Genomic DNA, 20,281 nt, shown 5'->3' on the forward strand with positions numbered 1-20,281 from the left:
TCACAAACCTCCTGTAATACCCAGTCAAGCCAAGGAATGCCCTGACTTGAGTCTGGGTTTTTGGAGCTACCCAGTCCAGAATAGTCTGGATCTTGGGTTGAAGTGGCTGAACTTGGCCTCCACCTACAAGGTGGCCCAAGTAAACCACAGTTCCCTGCCCTATCTGGCATTTGGATGCCTTGATAGAGAGGCCTGCAGATTGCAGAGCCTTCAAAACCTTCTTCAGGTGGACTAGGTGATCCTGCCAGGTGGAGCTAAAGACAGCAATATCATCAAGATAAGCTGTGCTAAAGGACTCCAAGCCAGCAAGTACTTGATTCACCAACCTTTGGAAGGTGGCAGGGGCATTCTTTAAACCAAAGGGCATAACAGTAAACTGATAATGCCCATCAGGTGTGGAGAATGCTGTTTTCTCTTTTGCTCCAGGTGCCATTTTTATTTGCCAGTACCCTGCTGTCAAGTCAAAGGTACTTAAGAATTTGGCAGCACCTAATTTGTCTATGAGCTCATCAGCTCTAGGAATTGGATGAGCATCTGTCTTGGTGACAGAATTGAGCCCTCTGTAGTCCACACAAAACCTCATCTCTTTCTTTCCATCTTTGGTGTGAGGTTTGGGGACTAAGACCACTGGGCTAGCCCAGGGGCTGTCGGAGCGCTCAATTACTCCCAATTCCAGCATCTTGTGGACTTCCACCTTGATGCTTTCCTTAACATGGTCAGACTGTCTAAAGATTTTGTTTTTGACAGGCATGCTGTCTCCTGTGTCCACATCATGGGTACACAGGTGTGTCTGACCAGGGGTTAAGGAGAAGAGTTCAGGAAACTGTTGTAGGACTCTCCTACAATCAGCTTGCTGTTTGCCAGAGAGGGTGTCTGAGTAGATCACTCCATCTACTGTGCCATCTTTTGGGTCTGATGACAGAAGATCAGGGAGAGGTTCACTCTCTGCCTCCTGATCCTCATCTGTTACCATCAACAGATTCACATCAGCCCTGTCATGGAAGAGCTTAAGGCGGTTCACATGGATCACCCTCTTGGGGCTCCTGCTTGTGCCCAGGTCCACCAGGTAGGTGACCTGACTCTTCCTTTCTAGCACTGGGTAAGGGCCACTCCATTTGTCCTGGAGTGCCCTGGGAGCCACAGGCTCCAGAACCCAGACTTTCTGCCCTGGTTGGAACTCAACCAGTGCAGCCTTTTGGTCATACCAAAACTTCTGGAGCTGTTGGCTGGCCTCAAGGTTTTTGGTTGCCTTTTCCATGTACTCTGCCATTCTAGAGCGAAGGCCAAGTTCATAGTCCACTATGTCTTGTTTAGGCTCATGGAGAGGTCTCTCCCAGCCTTCTTTAACAAGAGCAAGTGGTCCCCTTACAGGGTGGCCAAACAGAAGTTCAAAGGGTGAGAATCCTACTCCCTTCTGTGGCACCTCTCTGTAAGCGAAAAGCAGACATGGCAAGAGGACATCCCATCTCCTTTTGAGTTTTTCTGGGAGCCCCATGATCATGCCTTTTAATGTCTTGTTGAATCTCTCAACCAAGCCATTAGTTTGTGGATGGTATGGTGTAGTGAATTTGTATGTCACTCCACACTCATTCCACATGTGTTTTAGGTATGCTGACATGAAGTTGGTACCTCTGTCAGACATCACCTCCTTAGGGAAACCCACTCTGGTAAAGATACCAATGAGGGCCTTGGCTACTGCAGGGGCAGTAGTCGACCTAAGGGGAATAGCTTCAGGATACCTAGTAGCATGATCCACTACTACTAGGATGTACATATTTCCTGAGGCTGTGGGAGGTTCCAGTGGACCAACTATGTCCACACCCACTCTTTCAAAGGGGACCCCCACCACTGGAAGTGGAATGAGGGGGGCCTTTGGGTGCCCACCTGTCTTACCACTGGATTGACAGGTGGGGCAGGAGAGGCAAAACTCCTTAACCTTCTGGGACATATTGGGCCAGTAGAAGTGGTTGACTAACCTCTCCCACGTCTTGGTTTGTCCCAAATGCCCAGCAAGGGGAATATCATGGGCTAAGGTCAGAATAAACTCTCTGAACGACTGAGGCACTACCACTCTCATAGTGGCACCAGGTTTGGGGTCTCTGGCCTCAGTGTACAGGAGTCCATCTTCCCAATAGACCCTATGTGTTCCATTTTTCTTGCCCTTGGACTCTTCAGCAGCTTGCTGCCTAAGGCCTTCAAGAGAGGGACAGGTTTCTTGTCCCTTACACAGCTCCTCCCTTGAGGGTCCCCCTGGGCCTAAGAGCTCAACCTGATAAGGTTCAAGCTCCAAAGGCTCAGTTCCCTCAGAGGGCAGAACTTCTTCCTGAGAAGAGAGGTTCCCTTTTTCTGACTGTGTTGCAGTTGGTTTCCCAACTGACTTTCCTTTTCTCTTGGTAGGCTGGGCCATTTTTCCAGACTCCAGCTCTACTTTTTCACCCTGTGCCTTGCATTGTGCTCTTGTTTTTACACACACCAGTTCAGGGATACCCAGCATGGCTGCATGGGTTTTTAGTTCTACCTCAGCCCATGCTGAGGACTCCAGGTCATTTCCAAGCAGACAGTCTACTGGGATGTTTGAGGAGACCACCACCTGTTTCAGGCCATTGACCCCTCCCCATTCTAAAGTTACCATTGCCATGGGATGTGCTTTAGTTTGATTGTCAGCGTTGGTGACTGTATAGGTTTTTCCAGTCAGGTATTGGCCAGGGGAAACCAGTTTCTCTGTCACCATGGTGACACTGGCACCTGTATCCCTCAGGCCCTCTACACTTGTCCCATTAATAAAGAGCTGCTGCCTGTATTTTTGCATGTTAGGGGGCCAGGCAGCTAGTGTGGCTAAATCCACCCCGCCCTCAGAGACTAGAGTAGCTTCAGTGTGGACCCTGATTTGCTCTGGGCACACTGTTGATCCCACTTGGAGACTAGCCATTCCAGTGTTACCTGGATTGGAGTTTGGAGTGGAACTTTTCTTGGGACAGGCCTTGTCTCCAGTTTGGTGTCCAGACTGACTACAGTTTCGACACCAGGCCTTTTTGGGATCAAAGTTTTTACCCTTGTACCCAGGATTGTTTTGTGAAGAGGCTCTGGGCCCACCCTCCTGTGCAGGTTTTTGGGGGCCTTTAGAAGACTCTTTACTATTTTTATTTTTGGCTGTCTCACCACCTTTCCCCTGGGGAGGTTTTGTGACCCCTTTCTTTTGGTCACCCCCTGTGGAAGTCTTGGACACCCTTGTCTTGACCCAATGGTCCGCCTTCTTTCCCAATTCTTGGGGAGAAATTGGTCCTAGGTCTACCAGATGCTGATGCAGTTTATCATTGAAACAATTACTTAACAGGTGTTCTTTCACAAATAAATTGTACAGCCCATCATAATTACTTACACCACTGCCTTGAATCCAACCATCTAGTGTTTTTACTGAGTAGTCTACAAAGTCAACCCAGGTCTGGCTCGAGGATTATTTAGCCCCCCTGAATCTAATCCTATACTCCTCAGTGGAGAATCCAAAGCCCTCAATCAGGGTACCCTTCATGAGGTCATAAGATTCTGCATCTTGTCCAGAGAGTGTGAGGAGTCTATCCCTACACTTTCCTGTGAACATTTCCCAAAGGAGAGCACCCCAGTGAGATCTGTTCACTTTTCTGGTTACACAAGCCCTCTCAAAAGCTGTGAACCATTTGGTGATGTCATCACCATCTTCATATTTAGTTACAATCCCTTTAGGGATTTTCAACATGTCAGGAGAATCTCTGACCCTATTTATGTTGCTGCCACCATTGATGGGTCCTAGGCCCATCTCTTGTCTTTCCCTCTCTATGGCTAGGATCTGTCTTTCCAAAGCCAATCTTTTGGCCATCCTGGCTAACTGGATGTCCTCTTCACTGGAGTTATCCTCAGTGATTTCAGAGGTGTTGGTCTCTCCTGTGAGGGAGCCAGCATCTCTGACTATTATTTTTGGAGTCAGGGTTTGAGGGACCCTGTTCTCCCTAGATAGGACTGGTAGGGGGGAATTGTCCTCCAAGTCACTATCCTCTTCCTCTGAGTTGCCACCTTCAGAGGGGTTGGCCTTTTCAAACTCTGCCAAAAGCTCCTGGAGCTGTATTTTGGTAGGTTTGGGGCCCATTGTTATTTTCTTTATTTTACAGAGTGACCTTAGCTCCCTCATCTTAAGATGGAGGTAAGGTGTGGTGTCGAGTTCCACCACAGTCACATCTGTGCTAGACATTTTGCTTCTAAAAGTTGGAATACTTTTTAAGAATCTACAACTGGTTCTAGAATCTAATTCAAACTTTTACAAACTTTTAAACTCTAAAAGAAATGCTAAACAGGATCTAACACAAGGCCCTAGCAGGTCTTTTAAGAATTTAGAAAACTTTTCAAATTGCAAAAATCAATTTCTAATGACAATTTTGGAATTTGTCGTGTGATCAGGTATTGGCTGAGTAGTCCAGCAAATGTAAAGTCTTGTACCCCACCGCTGATCCACCAATGTAGGAAGTTGGCTCTGTATGTGCTATTTCAAAGTAAGGAATAGCATGCACAGAGTCCAAGGGTTCCCCTTAGAGGTAAAATAGTGGTAAAAATAGATAATACTAATGCTCTATTTTGTGGTAGTGTGGTCGAGCAGTAGGCTTATCCAAGGAGTAGTGTTAAGCATTTGTTGTACATACACATAGACAATAAATGAGGTACACACACTCCGAGACAAATCCAGCCAATAGGTTTTGTTATAGAAAAATATATTTTCTTAGTTTATTTTAAGAACCACAGGTTCAAATTTAACATGTAATATCTTGTTTGAAAGGTATTGCAGGTAAGTACATTAGGAACTTTGAATCATTTCAATTGCATGTATACTTTTCAAGTTATTGACAAATAGCTACTTTAAAAGTGGACATTTAGTGCAATTTTCACAGTTCCTGGGGGAGGTAAGTTTTTGTTAGTTTTTCCAGGTAAGTAAGACACTTACAGGGTTCAGTTCTTGGTCCAAGGTAGCCCACCGTTGGGGGTTCAGAGCAACCCCAAAGTCACCACACCAGCAGCTCAGGGCCGGTCAGGTGCAGAGTTCAAAGTGGTGCCCAAAACACATAGGCTAGAATGGAGAGAAGGGGGTGCCCCGGTTCCGGTCTGCTTGCAGGTAAGTACCCGCGTCTTCGGAGGGCAGACCAGGGGGGTTTTGTAGGGCACCGGGGGGGACACAAGCCCACACAGAAATTTCACCCTCAGCAGCGCGGGGGCGGCCGGGTGCAGTGTAGAAACAAGCGTCGGGTTCGCAATGTTAGTCTGAGAGATCAACGGATCTCTTCAGCGCTGCAGGCAGGCAAGGGGGGGCTTCCTCGGGGAAACCTCCACTTGGGCAAGGGAGAGGGACTCCTGGGGGTCACTTCTCCAGTGAAAGTCCGGTCCTTCAGGTCCTGGGGGCTGCGGGTGCAGGGTCTCTTCCAGGCGTCGGGACTTAGGTTTCAGAGAGTCGCGGTCAGGGGGAGCCTCGGGATTCCCTCCGCAGGCGGCGCTGTGGGGGCTCAGGGGGGACAGGTTTTGGTACTCACAGTCGTAGAGTAGTCCGGGGGTCCTCCCTGAGGTGTTGGTTCTCCACCAGCCGAGTCGGGGTCGCCGGGTGCAGTGTTGCAAGTCTCACGCTTCTTGCGGGGAGATTGCAGGGTTCTTTAAGGCTGCTCCTTTGGATAAAGTTGCAGTCTTTTTGGAGCAGGTCCGCTGTCCTCGGGAGTTTCTTGTCTTTTTCGAAGCAGGGCAGTCCTCAGAGGATTCAGAGGTCGCTGGTCCCTTGGAAGGCGTCGCTGGAGCAGAGTTCTTTGGAAGGCAGGAGACAGGCCGGTGAGTTTCTGGAGCCAAGGCAGTCGTCGTCTTCTGGTCTTCCTCTGCAGGGGTTTTCAGCTAGGCAGTCCTTCTTCTTGTAGTTTGCAGGAATCTAATTTTCTAGGGTTCAGGGTAGCCCTTAAATACTAAATTTAAGGGCGTGTTTAGGTCTGGGGGGTTAGTAGCCAATGGCTACTAGCCCTGAGGGTGGGTACACCCTCTTTGTGCCTCCTCCCAAGGGGAGGGGGTCACAATCCTAACCCTATTGGGGGAATCCTCCATCTGCAAGATGGAGGATTTCTAAAAGTTAGTCACTTCAGCTCAGGACACCTTAGGGGCTGTCCTGACTGGCCAGTGACTCCTCCTTGTTGCTTTCTTTGTTCCCTCCAGCCTTGCCGCCAAAAGTGGGGGCCGTGGCCGGAGGGGGCGGGCAACTCCACTAAGCTGGAGTGCCCTGCTGGGCTGTGACAAAGGGGTGAGCCTTTGAGGCTCACCGCCAGGTGTTACAGCTCCTGCCTGGGGGAGGTGTTAGCATCTCCACCCAGTGCAGGCTTTGTTACTGGCCTCAGAGTGACAAAGGCACTCTCCCCATGGGGCCAGCAACATGTCTCTAGTGTGGCAGGCTGCTGGAACTAGTCAGCCTACACAGATAGTCGGTTAAGTTTCAGGGGGCACCTCTAAGGTGCCCTCTGTGGTGTATTTTACAATAAAATGTACACTGGCATCAGTGTGCATTTATTGTGCTGAGAAGTTTGATACCAAACTTCCCAGTTTTCAGTGTAGCCATTATGGTGCTGTGGAGTTCGTGTTTGACAGACTCCCAGACCATATACTCTTATGGCTACCCTGCACTTACAATGTCTAAGGTTTTGTTTAGACACTGTAGGGGTACCATGCTCATGCACTGGTACCCTCACCTATGGTATAGTGCACCCTGCCTTAGGGCTGTAAGGCCTGCTAGAGGGGTGTCTTACCTATACTGCATAGGCAGTGAGAGGCTGGCATGGCACCCTGAGGGGAGTGCCATGTCGACTTACTCGTTTTGTCCTCACTAGCACACACAAGCTGGCAAGCAGGGTGTCTGTGCTGAGTGAGAGGTCTCCAGGGTGGCATAAGACATGCTGCAGCCCTTAGAGACCTTCCTTGGCATCAGGGCCCTTGGTACTAGAAGTACCAGTTACAAGGGACTTATCTGGATGCCAGGGTCTGCCAATTGTGGATACAAAAGTACAGGTTAGGGAAAGAACACTGGTGCTGGGGCCTGGTTAGCAGGCCTCAGCACACTTTCAATTGTAAACATAGCATCAGCAAAGGCAAAAAGTCAGGGGGCAACCATGCCAAGGAGGCATTTCCTTACAGTGACACAATCTCATCAACTGTCCTATTTTACACAAACAATATGGAAATGGGCAGTTCATCACCACATTCACATAATATCAAAATATCTCCTAGGGACAGACAATCACTTCGCAGAACTGCTAAGCATGATGATGCTACAAACACAGGAGTGTGATCTCCACCCACAAGTCCATCACCAGTACTTCCAAAAGTGGGGAACACCTCAAATAGACCTATTAGCAACTTATCAAAACAAAAAAATGGCAAAACGTCTCCAGGTACCCACACCCCTCAATCCGAGGGCAATGCTCTGTGGATGAGTTGGTCAGGGATATTTGCTTATGCTTTTTCCCCTTTCCCACTCTTACCATTTCTGGTCTGGAAGATAAAACAATCTTCCCTCAACATGATTCTAGTGGCCCCTACATGGGCACATCAACCATGGTTCACAACACTTTTGGATCTCTGTTTTTCCACATCAGAAGCTTCCCAACAGACCAGACCTCCTGACACAAAGACAGGGTCAAATAAAAAATCAAAATCCCAAATCACTCAACCTAGCGATATGGCTCCTGAGGTCATAGAATTTGGATATTTACAGTTAACACAGGAATATATGGATAGCCTTAAACAAGCATGCAGACCTACAACTAGACAATATTTTGCGGTAGAATGGAAACGGTTTGTTTGCTATTGCCAAACAAAAAAAATATTGACCCTCTCAAACTAACAGTACAAAGCATTGTACAATATCTATTACAATTCCAAAAAGCAAATCTAGCTTACTCATCTATTTGTTTATATTTAGTAGCCATAGCTGGATAGCTTCAAAATAGACAGCATATTTCCTTGTTTAAAATTCCAGTTATACAAACATTTATGGAAGGACTAAAAAGAATAATTCCACCTAGAATTCCTCCAGCCCCATCTTGAAATCTTAACATTGTACTCACAAGGCTTATGGCTCCACCGTTTGAGCCATTTTACTCCTGTTCCCTACAATTCCTTTCATGGAAAGTAGCTTTTTTAAATCGCTATCACCTCCCTTGGACATGTCAGTGAGCTCCAAGCTTTAACTTTAGAAGAACCTTTCTTTCAAGTTCATAAAGAAAAAAATTGTGTTAAGAAATCCAAAATTCCTTCCAAAGGTAATTTCATAATTCCATATTAATCAAACAATAGAATTGCCAGTTTTCTTTCCACAACCAGATTCAGTAGCAGAAAGAGCTCTACATGCTCTAAATGTTAAAAGGGCTCGTATGTATTATGTAGATAGAACAAACAAAAAAAAAAAAAATAGGAAAACAAAACCACTTTTTGTGGGTTTCTCTTTGCCACACAAAGGAGCGCCCCTATTTAAAACAACTATAGCTAGATGGATAGTCAAATGTATTCAGACTTGCTTTAGTAAAGCTAAATGACAGTTACCTGTACCACCGAGAGCACACTCCACTAGGGGAAAAAGGTGCATCTATATAAAAGAATAGCACGCCTGCACGCTAACCACCGCTTTATGGAGGGACTGCTTTACAGTCTATGCACAACATGTGTATCTACAGATACACATGCCATCGAGCGGAAAATGTTACTTACCAGTAAACATCGGTTAGTGGCATGTAGTGCTGCAGATTCACATGCGCTCTCCCTCCTCCTCGGACGCATGTAGATTTTGCAATTTAATAATATGTAAATGTACATATGTAAATAACATAGCATGGACATCTTTTCCATTCTATTCTTTATTTTCACTACTTCACTCTCATGCCTGCGGAGAAACAGTCTAACAAAGGACTCGATGCCCATGCGCAGTATTACCGAAAGGAGGAGTTACTCGATCCTGTGACTTAAAAAGTTTCTTAGAAGAAAAACAAGTTATACTACTCCGAACCCAACACTAGATGGTGAGCTGTGCACAGCATGTAAATCTACAGCACTACATGCCACGAACAGATGTCTACTGGTAAGTAACATTTTCTTTTTCTGACAAACCACTAAGTGGCAATATTCTTGAAAACATCTGAATATCCAGTCGTGCTAAAACTATATTTCTTTTTTAAAATCATGTCATCAATGTGTCCTTCTGCAGCTGAAAGAAATAACAAATACACTGCAGCTTTTGTAATGTCCAAAGATTAACTACTTGGTGGCATTTTCTATTCATGATGTTTGTAAAATGTGATCCTTTGGTGCATGACTAGGAATGTGGCTGCGTAGGCTGTCTTATTTTTTTAGCAGTTTGCTGTAAAATATCACTTTGGTTTCAGCGATGCAAATATCATCAGCATATGGAACAATGGAAAAGGCATTCCAGTTGTGGAACACAAGGTTGAAAAAGTGTATGTTCCAGCTTTAATCTTTGGGCAGCTTTTAACGTCTAGTAACTATGATGACGAAGAGAAGAAGGTGACCGGTAAGACTTAAGTAATTGATTCTTCGTTCTTCATTTGGTCATTTGTATATCATGAATGCCTCTTCTTTTTTTTGTAATAAATCCCCAGTTGGAATTGTAACCAAAACTAGTTTGTCCTTAAAATGTATTCTAATGTTGAAAATGTTTTGACCAGCTATGCCTCTGCAGTCTTGAAATTTGTTGGTGTTCTAACTAAGATCTTTATTATGACTCTGGTCATTAACACTCATTTTATTGACCTGAGACGTTTTAGAGTTTTCGAAGGCTGAGGTCCCCAGCCATGCGATTCATGCAAGCATCTATATTAATGACTATGGCAATGCCCCGAGGTAGAAGGATTCTGAGATGCCCTCAGAAGAGATGTTGGCTTGTGAAAACTTTGTAGATAGACTCTGTACTCTACTTCTTTGGGAACCCCCCTGTCCACTATGAGATTTAAAATGTGAGCCAGGTGCCAGTGGAGCGCATGGTAGTTAAAACAGTGTATGAAGTTGTCCATTAGAACCGCTACCTTTTCTCAGCGCCTCTTAGATGATGCTGCTGTGCCTTTTCCCTTGTTTGCACTGCTGCCATTTTACATGACACAAAGGAGCATAAAAAAAATTTAAATTAGGCCCTTTGGCCCGCAGAGAACGATTCACTTATGAAGATGTGAGCTGGTCTCCGCTTTTACTCCAAAGTTCTTCATGGCTTTGTCACAATTACAAGTTATTCCACTGTTGTGTTCCTGTAGATGTGCCTGCTTTTATGACCATAGTTTAGACAAGTTTGTTATGTTGACACGCTCACCATTTTTAGAATGCACTTTTACCTTAGTTTTTTTAATTCAGCTGTGTTTTCTTTAAACAGGATTTTATAGTTTTCTTTGTTACTGCTTTTACTTTATCCTACCATGTCCAAAGGTTATCTCAAAGCATCGAGTCTTAGATGTTATTTTGCGAGTAAAATGGACTTTGATGATACATATTTTTTGTAGTCTGGCTTTCTGATGAATACTTTTAATAGAAGATTTCTCAACTTGTGAATCTCTACAGGTGGCAGACTGGGTAGGGATGTCACCAAGCGCCATTTGTGGCCTTTCTTACAGCTTAGGTCTGATTGAGAGCTAGAACACACAGAGCCTGATGAAGGCGCCACCCCTGCTTACTGTCAGTTCTACTTCTCTGTGCCCTTTGCAGATCATGAGATTTTCACCTGTGATTTCAGTAATTATGAAGCCCTTTTCCTGGTAGTATTTAGGTAGACCAGACAGCAGCAGGTTTTTAAACGGTGTACTGAAAGCATGTCTTTTATGGATCTGCATAACATCTGACCTGCACTGAACATGACTCCAAGTCTTGTGACAGATGCTCCCCGATGTGTCACAAGAACATCCGCTATCAAGAAACCAAACTTCACCTCGCTGAGCACCAAAGTGGTGGCGATCTAAGTCGGTCCTGGTCCCTCTTGTTATGTAATTCAATATTAAGTTGATGGGCAATAAATGGAAAAATAACAATCTCTTCGACATACACCAACCTCTCCCAAGATTATGAGGATCTGTTTTATAAGTCGGATGCTGGCTTTGCCTTCCTTTTCTGAATCGTTTTTGAACTTTTTTTTTTTCTTTAGAAGTTTATCACAAAAATAACTTTGAGAGGGTGTGCTTGCATCTGAACAATTCTTGTGTGGATTACAAATGCATCAACAGTAATTTACTGCCACTAATGGTCAAACATTACATGTACAAGCAAAACCGTGGGGTTTGTACACTGCAAAGCAAGTTAAGACCTTCAAGGAGACCATGCTGCAGATAATAAAAAATATTCCAGCGCCCTCTGAATCACCTTCAGGTGCCATGGACCTAGTGGGGCTTTAGTTACATTGCTTCTGTCTTGTCATTTCCTAGCATTGACGGACCTTGGAGGAAGTTAGCCTACTCCAGTTCTGGCACGAAGCCTTGCTTCCACGCCTGTGCCACAGTCCTTGCCAGTCATTCCAACCTCTTATTGGGATCCTTTTTGGTTAGGATTCACCCTACATATTGTACTATCGCAAGGATTCTGCCATTTGGGGAGGAAAGGCACCCCCAGGTCATTTACCTCTTTATCAATTCTTCAGGAGGATGCAAGGTTATTTGTGTTATCTGTGATGCAATACATAGCTTACTATTTATACTCTGCCTATACTGATGCTGTCAGATAATCAAGATTTGCAGAATATCAGGTGCCTGAATACTTCTCTAGAATCCCTCTCCAGCGAGCCTTGTGATGCAGGCCTCCATTTACACTGCAAAATCTAACCCCTTCCCTCCAGGTCCGCCAGAATTCAAGAGAATTGACAGTGGGCACGTCATGTGCACCTGAACTGATTTTTCTTTCTTGCCTGGACACCATATACTTTGTCACTTGTGCAATGACCACCAGGGTCCTTATTAGACAATACGGCTGGATGCACTCCACCAGATTTTCAGGACATACCAAACATTGTTTTAATGGATTTGTGCTTATACAGGGTGGTTCCCAAGTTTAGGTGGAGAGCAGCTCTTGTACACAGCTCCCTGCAGCAATAGCTCACCTCAAATGCCTGTTTTTCTAGAACATTTTTAAGCATAGGATTAACACTGTGCTATCCACTCCAATCTAGCAAAGGGCAGTTGTAGGTAGTTGGCTCTGTATGCACTATTTCAAAGTAAGGAATAGTCCAAGGGTTCCCCTTAGAGGTAAGATAGTGGTAAAAAGAGATAATACTAATGCTCTATTTTGTGGTAGTGTGGTCGAGCAGTAGGCTTATCCAAGGAGTAGTGTTAAGCATTTGTTGTACATACACACAGGCAATAAATGAGAAAACACACACTCAGAGACAAATCCAGCCAATAGGTTTTGTTATAGAAAAATATATTTTCTTAGTTTATTTTAAGAACCACAGGTTCAAATTCTACATGTAATATCTCATTTGAAAGGTATTGCAGGTAAGTACTTTAGGAACTTTGAATAATTACAGTAGCACTTATACTTTTTACATAAAACACAAAAAGCGGTTTTAAAAGTGGACACAGTGCAATTTTCACAGTTCCTGGGGGAGGTAAAGTATTGTTATTTTTAGCAGGTAAGTAAATCACTTACAGGTCTCAGTTTTGGGTCCAAGGTAGCCCACCGTTGGGGGTTCAGAGCAACCCCAAAGTTATCACACCAGCAGCTCAGGGCCGGTAAGGTGCAAAGGTTAGAGGTGCCCAAAACGCATAGGCTTCAGTGGAGAGAAGGGGGTGCCCCGGTTCCAGTCTGCCTGCAGGTAAGTACCCGCGTCTTCGGAGGGCAGACCAGGGGGGTTTTGTAGGGCACCGTGGGGGACACAAGTCCACACAAAAAGTACACCCTCAGCAGCGCGGGGGCGGCCGGGTGCAGTGTGTAAACAAGCGTCGGGTTCTCTGTAGATTTCAATGGGAGACCAAGGGGTCTCTTCAGCGGTGCAGGCAGGCAAGGGGGGGGCTCCTCGGGGTCGCCACCACCTGGGCAAGGGAGAGGGCCTCCTGAGGGTCACTCCTGCACAGAAGTTCCGTTCCTTCAGGTGCTGGGGGCTGCGGGTGCAGGGTCTTTTCCAGCCGTCTGGACTTTAGAATCAGGCAGTCGCGGTCAGGGGGAGCCTCTGGATTCCCTCTGCAGGCGTCGCTGTGGGGGCTCAGGGGGGACAACTTTGGTTACTCACAGTCTCGGAGTCGCCGGACAGTCCTCCCTGAGTTGTTTGTTCTCCACCAGTCGAGTCGGGGTTGCCGGGTGCAGTGTTGCAAGTCTCACGCTTCTTGCGGGGATTTGCAGGGGTCTTTAAATCTGCTTCTTGAAACAAAGTTGCAGTTCTTTTGGAGCAGTGCCACTGTCCTCTGAGGATTCAGGGGTCGCTGGTCCTTGGGAAAGCGTCGCTGGAGCAGGTTTCTTTGGAAGGCAGGAGACAGGCCGGTAGGACTGGGGCCAAAGCAGTTGGTGTCTTCTTTCTTCTTCTGCAGGGGTTTTCAGCTCAGCAGTCCTCTTCTTCAGATAAGTTGCAGGAATCTAAATTCTTAGGTTCAGGGAAGCCCTTAAATACTAAATTCAAGGGCGTGTTTAGGTCTGGGGGGGGTTAGTAGCCAATGGCTACTAGCCCTGAGGGTGAGTACACCCTCTTTGTGCCTCCTCCTAAGGGGAGGGGGTCACATCCCTAATCCTATTGGGGGAATCCTCCATCTGCAAGATGGAGGATTTCTAAAAGTTAGTCACTTCAGCTCAGGACACCTTAGGGGCTGTCCTGACTGGCCAGTGACTCCTCCTTGTTGTTTTCGTTATTTCCTCTGGCCTTGCCGCCAAAAGTGGGGGCCGTGGCCGGAGGGGGCGGGCAACTCCACTAGCTGGAGTGTCCTGCGGTGCTGGAACAAAGGGGTGAGCCTTTGAGGCTCACCGCCAGGTGTTACAGCTCCTGCCTGGGGGAGGTGTTAGCATCTCCACCCAGTGCAGGCTTTGTTACTGGCCTCAGAGTGACAAAGTCACTCTCCCCATGGGGCCAGCAACATGTCTCTAGTGTGGCAGGCTGCTGGAACCAGTCAGCCTACACAGATAGTTGGATACAATTTCAGGGGGCACCTCTAAGGTGCCCTCTGGGGTGTGTTTTACAATAAAATGTACACTGGCATCAGTGTGCATTTATTGTGCTGAGAAGTTTGATACCAAACTTCCCAGTTTTCAGTGTAGCCATTATGGTGCTGTGGAGTTCGTGCATGACAGACTCCCAGACCATATACTCTTATGGCTACCCTGCACTTACAATGTCTAAGGTTTGGCTTAGACACTGTAGGGGCACAGTGCTCATGCACTGGTGCCCTCACCTATGGTATAGTGCACCCTGCCTTAGGGCTGTAAGGCCTGCTAGAGGGGTGTCTTACCTATACTGCATAGGCAGTGAGAGGCTGGCATGGCACCCTGAGGGGAGTGCCATGTCGACTTACTCATTTTGTTCTCACTAGCACACACAAGCTGGTAAGCAGTGTGTCTGTGCTGAGTGAGGGGTCTCTAGGGTGGCATAAAACATGCTGCAGCCCTTAGAGACCTTCCCTGGCATCAGGGCCCTTGGTACTAGGGGTACCAGTTACAAGGGACTTATCTGGATGCCAGGGTGTGCCAATTGTGGATACAAAAGTACAGGTTAGGGAAAGAACACTGGTGCTGGGGCCTGGTTAGCAAGCCTCAGCACACTTCCAATTCAAAACATAGCATCAGCAAAGGCAAAAAGTCAGGGGGTAACCATGCCAAGGAGGCATTTCCTTACAGCAGTCTTTTGCCATTTATGCAGCAAATTAAGCATAGGATTAGCTTGTGCCATCCATGATAGAAATCTGTAACCTGTTGCAACTCTGCAACCCATTTCGGAGCACAAACGCATACCCTAGTGACATGATACTGTTTAAAACCCAAAATCTGTATTGATATTCTTTAACCCTGGGACATATAGATTCAGTCATACAACTTTAGCCTGTATTTTTGTCTTCTTTAGGTGGTCGAAATGGTTACGGTGCAAAACTTTGCAATATATTCAGTACGAAGTTTACAGTTGAAACTGCCTGCAAGGAATACAAACACAGCTTCAAACAGGTAAATGTGGTGTTTCATGGGCTGTGTGACTCCATTTATTTGTTAATGGTGGCGTTTTGTGAAGCCTGTTCTGTTACTAGTTGAGAAAATATTCATTGTATAAAATTATCATCTAGTCACTTTGACACTCACCCTGCCGTACTCTTGGCATCACCTAGTAGCATTTTTAAGGTGCAGGTGACTTTGGGTGCCAGCAAGATACTCCACATTTCTTTCTCATTCTTTATCAAAGTGGCTGCATAGCAGCCCCCTTCTCCATGGAATGTTTATGCCCAGGTTATGCACATCTCAGGTGAAGGGAATCTGCTGAACTTTCCACGTGTCCTAATTACTGTGCTGCCAGAATGCAAAATTGTTAAAAGACAATTGTTTATTTGTATTGATTGCTATTTTAACATTAGAAGCACAATTTCCATAATTAAATGGGTATACTCCAATTCTGTGTTTCAGGAAATTTCTCCTTCCATTCACACTCTTGCTTTCTCACACAGTTATGTAAAGTAGCAACATCATGGCAGGTTGAAGGTTGTTGGTAGGAATGTGCTTCACACAGTTGTGTCTCCTAAAAGCACCAAAAAATGTTTGAAGCCAGTGAGTTCTGTGTCCAATGCTGGAAAGGTGGTGGTGATGGATAGGCTTATCGTGTTGATACTGATGCAGGTGACAGGAGAATTTGTGGTGCTAGTGAAATGAGAACCTTGCACAAGATGTAAGTGACTGTCACTGCTTTGTGTTGAAACAAGGTGGCATGGACACAGACATTGCCACTATTCCCTGACTATTGTGTAGAAATGAGTTAGGGATCTACAGTCTGCTGCTCTGGACTAAGTCTGTGCCATAGTCTTCCTTAAAATCTGGATAGTAATTTAGTAATGATTCCTACAGATTGTCATCTGTCCTCGAGTTTTGAACTTAAACCCCCTAATTCTGCTCCCTTCACTTCTCTTGCATTATGTAATATTTCTACTGTCTACTGCAAGGACATGGCGTTGTAATTAGGACAAAAAAAAAAACGAATTGATACGGCGGAAGCATTAAACATTTTTTTCCTATGTTGATCAATGTATTGCTTAAATCTTCTTTCTTTGATAGGTCTGGCTGAACAACATGATGAAGACGACAGATCCCAAAATTAAGTTTTTTGACGGCGATGACTATACCTGCATAACATTCCAACCAGATTTAGCGAAATTTAAAATGGAAAAACTTGATACGGACACCGTGGCCCTATTGACGAGGCGAGCCTACGACATTGCAGGATCATGCAAAGGGGTGAAAGTCATATTAAATGGAAGAAAACTCCCTGTAAGTTTCTGTTCAATTCGCAAAGCAGCTCTTGCATACATCTCGCTTAGGATGACCTGCTTCATACTTTGTCTTTCTTTGTCTTTAAGGTAAATGGATTCCGAAGCTACGTAGATCTTTACGTAAAAGACAAATTAGATGAAACAGGAGTTGCACTGAAAATTATTCATGAGGTTGTGAATGAACGGTGGGATGTTTGTCTCACTCTAAGTGAGAAAGGATTCCAGCAAATCAGTTTTGTTAATAGTATTGCCACTACAAAGGTGAGTGTATTAAGGCTTAGGATACTGATACTTACTAATCGAGTATATCAGCTTACTGACGATGGCATATAAATACAAGCAGAAAACTGTTGGTTCAGGGTCTGTATTGCTTAATAGAAACAGCAGAAAACAGGCGTTTTGATAAGATTCCCTAGCTGATACTAACGTTATCATGTCAGTTGCTGTGAATACTGACACCATGAAAGATGGATAAAAACCTGGCAATTTCCTTTCATGTCGCTTGGCTTTTTTTCTAGCTGCAGCGACACTGCCATGTACCCTTTGATCCTGGTTACCTACACCTCAGCATGACTGAGTAGAAAGTCTGTTGCTTTTCGGTCTGTGTTTAGGAAGGTGGAGCTAAAACTAAAATTTGCTTGTGAACCTTTACTGGACTGGATGGGTAAAGCCCGGGAGTCTGGTTCTCTGTATAGTGGTGGCGAGTTGGAGCAAGCTCAAATCTGCTGTGGGCAGCTTCAGGATTCAGAACACTTAGCCCAACAACTTTCACACAAACGCTAATCATTGCTATGCTTGGATACCTTTTGGTTTAATACCTTAGAAATAAAATAATGTTTAACTAAACTGAAATAAGTATTGTGGCATTGCATGCAGGTACCTAATATCGAACAAATACCCATCAGTTGCCCAACATGTGCTAAGCTTTCATCTAAATAAATGTGGTGCAATGCCATTTGCAGCACTAACTTTTAATGATACAAAAATGTGAATTAGAAAGGTAAATGGGGCTAAATGCATAAATGTAAATTAAGTAATAAATCCAGTAATCTCGTTTGTTAAAAAAAAAAAAAAATCATTTTAATTTGATGTGTCCATCTGATTTTTAATTAAGCCATAAATCTAGTTTTGCTGCTTGAATTTTGCTGGCCCACATGGTATAGTGTATAGCGTGTGTAATAATTCTTCTGATGGTGATTTGAAAGTTGCAGTCCTTCATGTCGTGTTGTTCCTTTTCTGCTAAGGGGGACTGCTATCACAATGCAAAAGGTGTTTTTTATCATTAACCTCAGACTAAACACTTCAGACCTCATCTTAGCATTTACTGTAAATGTCAGTCTCATAAAGTTTGTTAGTAATGTTTTATACAGTGTTAAAGGCCAGGAAAATTGCAACCAACTGCTGTAGAAACTGAGACAAGCCTTACTAAAGCAAGGTTTTCAAATATGCCAATAATTCATTCAAGCCCATCATATGTCTCCGGAAGCAAGCTGTGTTTAGATAGACTGTACCATATACATTCGTTCTAATGCTTTTTGAAAGTAGGAATAGAATCCTAGTACATTAACCTAGGAGCCTGTTGGGAACATATGCCTCAAAATGCTGGGAGAGACATTTTGTAGCTTTATAATAAACCACTTTTGTGCCTCAGAGCCAAAATTTTGAATTTAATACTTGAAATCATGGCAGCCAATGTAATTTACTAGTGCCTGTGATAACATGAAGATTTCTTAGTAAGTTGAATGTTGCGGTAGCTGCTGAGGTTTTCTAGAAACATTTTTTTACGTCTGATATGCCTGTGACAGCCAGAAGAATTACCAAGATCTAGCTTGGAGCCTTTAATGGACCTGGCCAAAAGCCCTGTGTTTTTTGATAGTGAAAAACTAGGCTTTCCTCTCTGCAGCATTAGATGGAAATTTGACAATCCGGTATCATTAGTATAACTATCCATTGGCTTTTGTGAAAGAAACTTCAGTAATAGGCTCTGACCTCATATTTGGTGTATTCAGGGATATTGACGGTTTGACAGTAATTTGTTCAAGCCAATAAAATTCTACCTTTAAGTCATTTATCTAATTTCCATCAATCCATCTCCTTTTTTTTATTCTATTTTTAATCAAATATCACTGATATTTACTATTGATCCATAATTGGGTCAGAAAATTTACTCCTGATCCTCCATTGTTTCTGAAATTCTGAAAGAATACAGCAAGGTCTTGAAGGAGCTAATGAAAAAGTTCCATATATACATGAAACAGCAGCATAGATGTAGGAAGTTGGCTCTGTATGCACTATTTCAAAGTAAGGAATAGCATGCACAGAGTCCAAGGGTTCCCCTTAGAGGTAAGATAGTGGCAAAAAGAGATAATACTAATGCTCTATTTTGTGGTAGTGTGGTCGAGCAGTAGGCTTATCAAAGGAGTAGTGTTAAGCATTTGTTGTACATGCACACAGGCAATAAATGAGGAACACACACTCAGACAAATCCAGCCAATAGGTTTTGTTATAGAAAAATATCTTTTCTAAGTTTAATTTAAGAACCACAGGTTCAAATTTTACATGTAATATCTCATTTGAAAGGTATTGCAGGTAAGTACTCTAGGAACTTGGAATCATTACTGTAGGAAGTTGGCTCTGTATGTGCTATTTCAAAGTAAGGAATAGCATGCACAGAGTCCAAGGGTTCCCCTTAGAGGTAAAATAGTGGTTAAAAAGAGATAATACTAATGCTCTATTTTGTGGTAGTGTGGTCGAGCAGTAGGCTTATCCAAGGAGTAGTGTTAAGCATTTGTTGTACATACACATAGACAATAAATGAGGTACACACACTCAGAGACAAATCCAGCCAATAGGTTTTGTTATAGAAAAATATCTTTTCTTAGTTTATTTTAAGAACCACAGGTTCAAATTTTACAAGTAATAGCTCATTTGAAAGGTATTGCAGGTAAGTACTCTAGGAACTTTGAATCATTACTTTAGCATGTATACTTTTGTCATAAAACACAATAAGCTGTTTTAAAAGTGGACACTTAGTGCAATTTTCACAGTTCCTGGGGGAGGTAAGATAATGTTAGTTTTAGCAGGTAAGTAAGTCACTTACAGGTTTCAGTTTTTGGTCCAAGGTAGCCCACCGTTGGGGGTTCAGAGCAACCCCAAAGTTATCACACCAGTAGCTCAGGGCCGGTCAGGTGCAAAGATCAAAGAGGTGCCCAAAACACCCAGGCTTCAATGGAGAGAAGGGGGTGCCCCGGTTCCAGTCTGCCTGCAGGTAAGTACCCGCGTCTTCGGAGGGCAGACCAGGGGGGTTTTGTAGGGCACCGGGGGGGACACAAGTTAGCACAGAAAGTACACCCTCCGCAGCGCGGGGGCGGCCGGGTGCAGGGTGCAAACAAGCGTCGGGTTTCCTTCAGTTTTCAATGGGAGACCAAGAGGTCTCTTCAGCGATGCAGGCAGGCAAGGGGGGGGCTCCTCTGGGTAGCCACCACCTGGGCAAGGGAGAGGGCCTCCTGGGGGTCACTCCTGCACAGAAGTTCCGTTCCTTTAGGCGCTGGGGGCTGCGGGTGCAGGGTCTTTTCTAGCCGTCGGGAAATGGAGTTAAGACAGTCGCGGTCAGGGGGAGCCTGGGGATTCCCTCTGCAGGCGTCGCTGTGGGGGCTCAGGGGGGACAACTTTGGTTACTCACTGTCGTAGAGTCGCCGGAGGGTCCTCCCTGAGTTGGTTGTTCTCCACCAGTCGAGTCGGGGTCGCCGGGTGCAGTGTTGAAAGTTTCACGCTTCTTGCGGGAAGTTGCAGGGGTCTTTAAATCTGCTCCTTGTAAC

At 44.8% G+C, this 20,281-nt stretch overlaps 1 protein-coding gene across 2 annotated transcripts in view; it reads left to right on the forward strand.

The window, feature by feature from the left end:
• Positions 1 to 20,281, forward strand: part of TOP2B (DNA topoisomerase II beta) — a 485,217-nt gene that overhangs the window by 138,753 nt on the left and 326,183 nt on the right. For both annotated transcript variants that reach the window (XM_069212028.1, XM_069212029.1), the window contains exons 5-8: positions 9,417 to 9,562; positions 15,059 to 15,156; positions 16,249 to 16,461; positions 16,551 to 16,724. In XM_069212028.1, the coding sequence (XP_069068129.1) occupies positions 9,417 to 9,562; positions 15,059 to 15,156; positions 16,249 to 16,461; positions 16,551 to 16,724 (631 nt within the window). The remainder of the gene's footprint in view (positions 1 to 9,416; positions 9,563 to 15,058; positions 15,157 to 16,248; positions 16,462 to 16,550; positions 16,725 to 20,281) is intronic.

The sequence above is a fragment of the Pleurodeles waltl genome, chromosome 10 (assembly GCF_031143425.1).
Source record: "Pleurodeles waltl isolate 20211129_DDA chromosome 10, aPleWal1.hap1.20221129, whole genome shotgun sequence".
Taxonomy (NCBI): Eukaryota; Metazoa; Chordata; class Amphibia; order Caudata; family Salamandridae; genus Pleurodeles; species Pleurodeles waltl.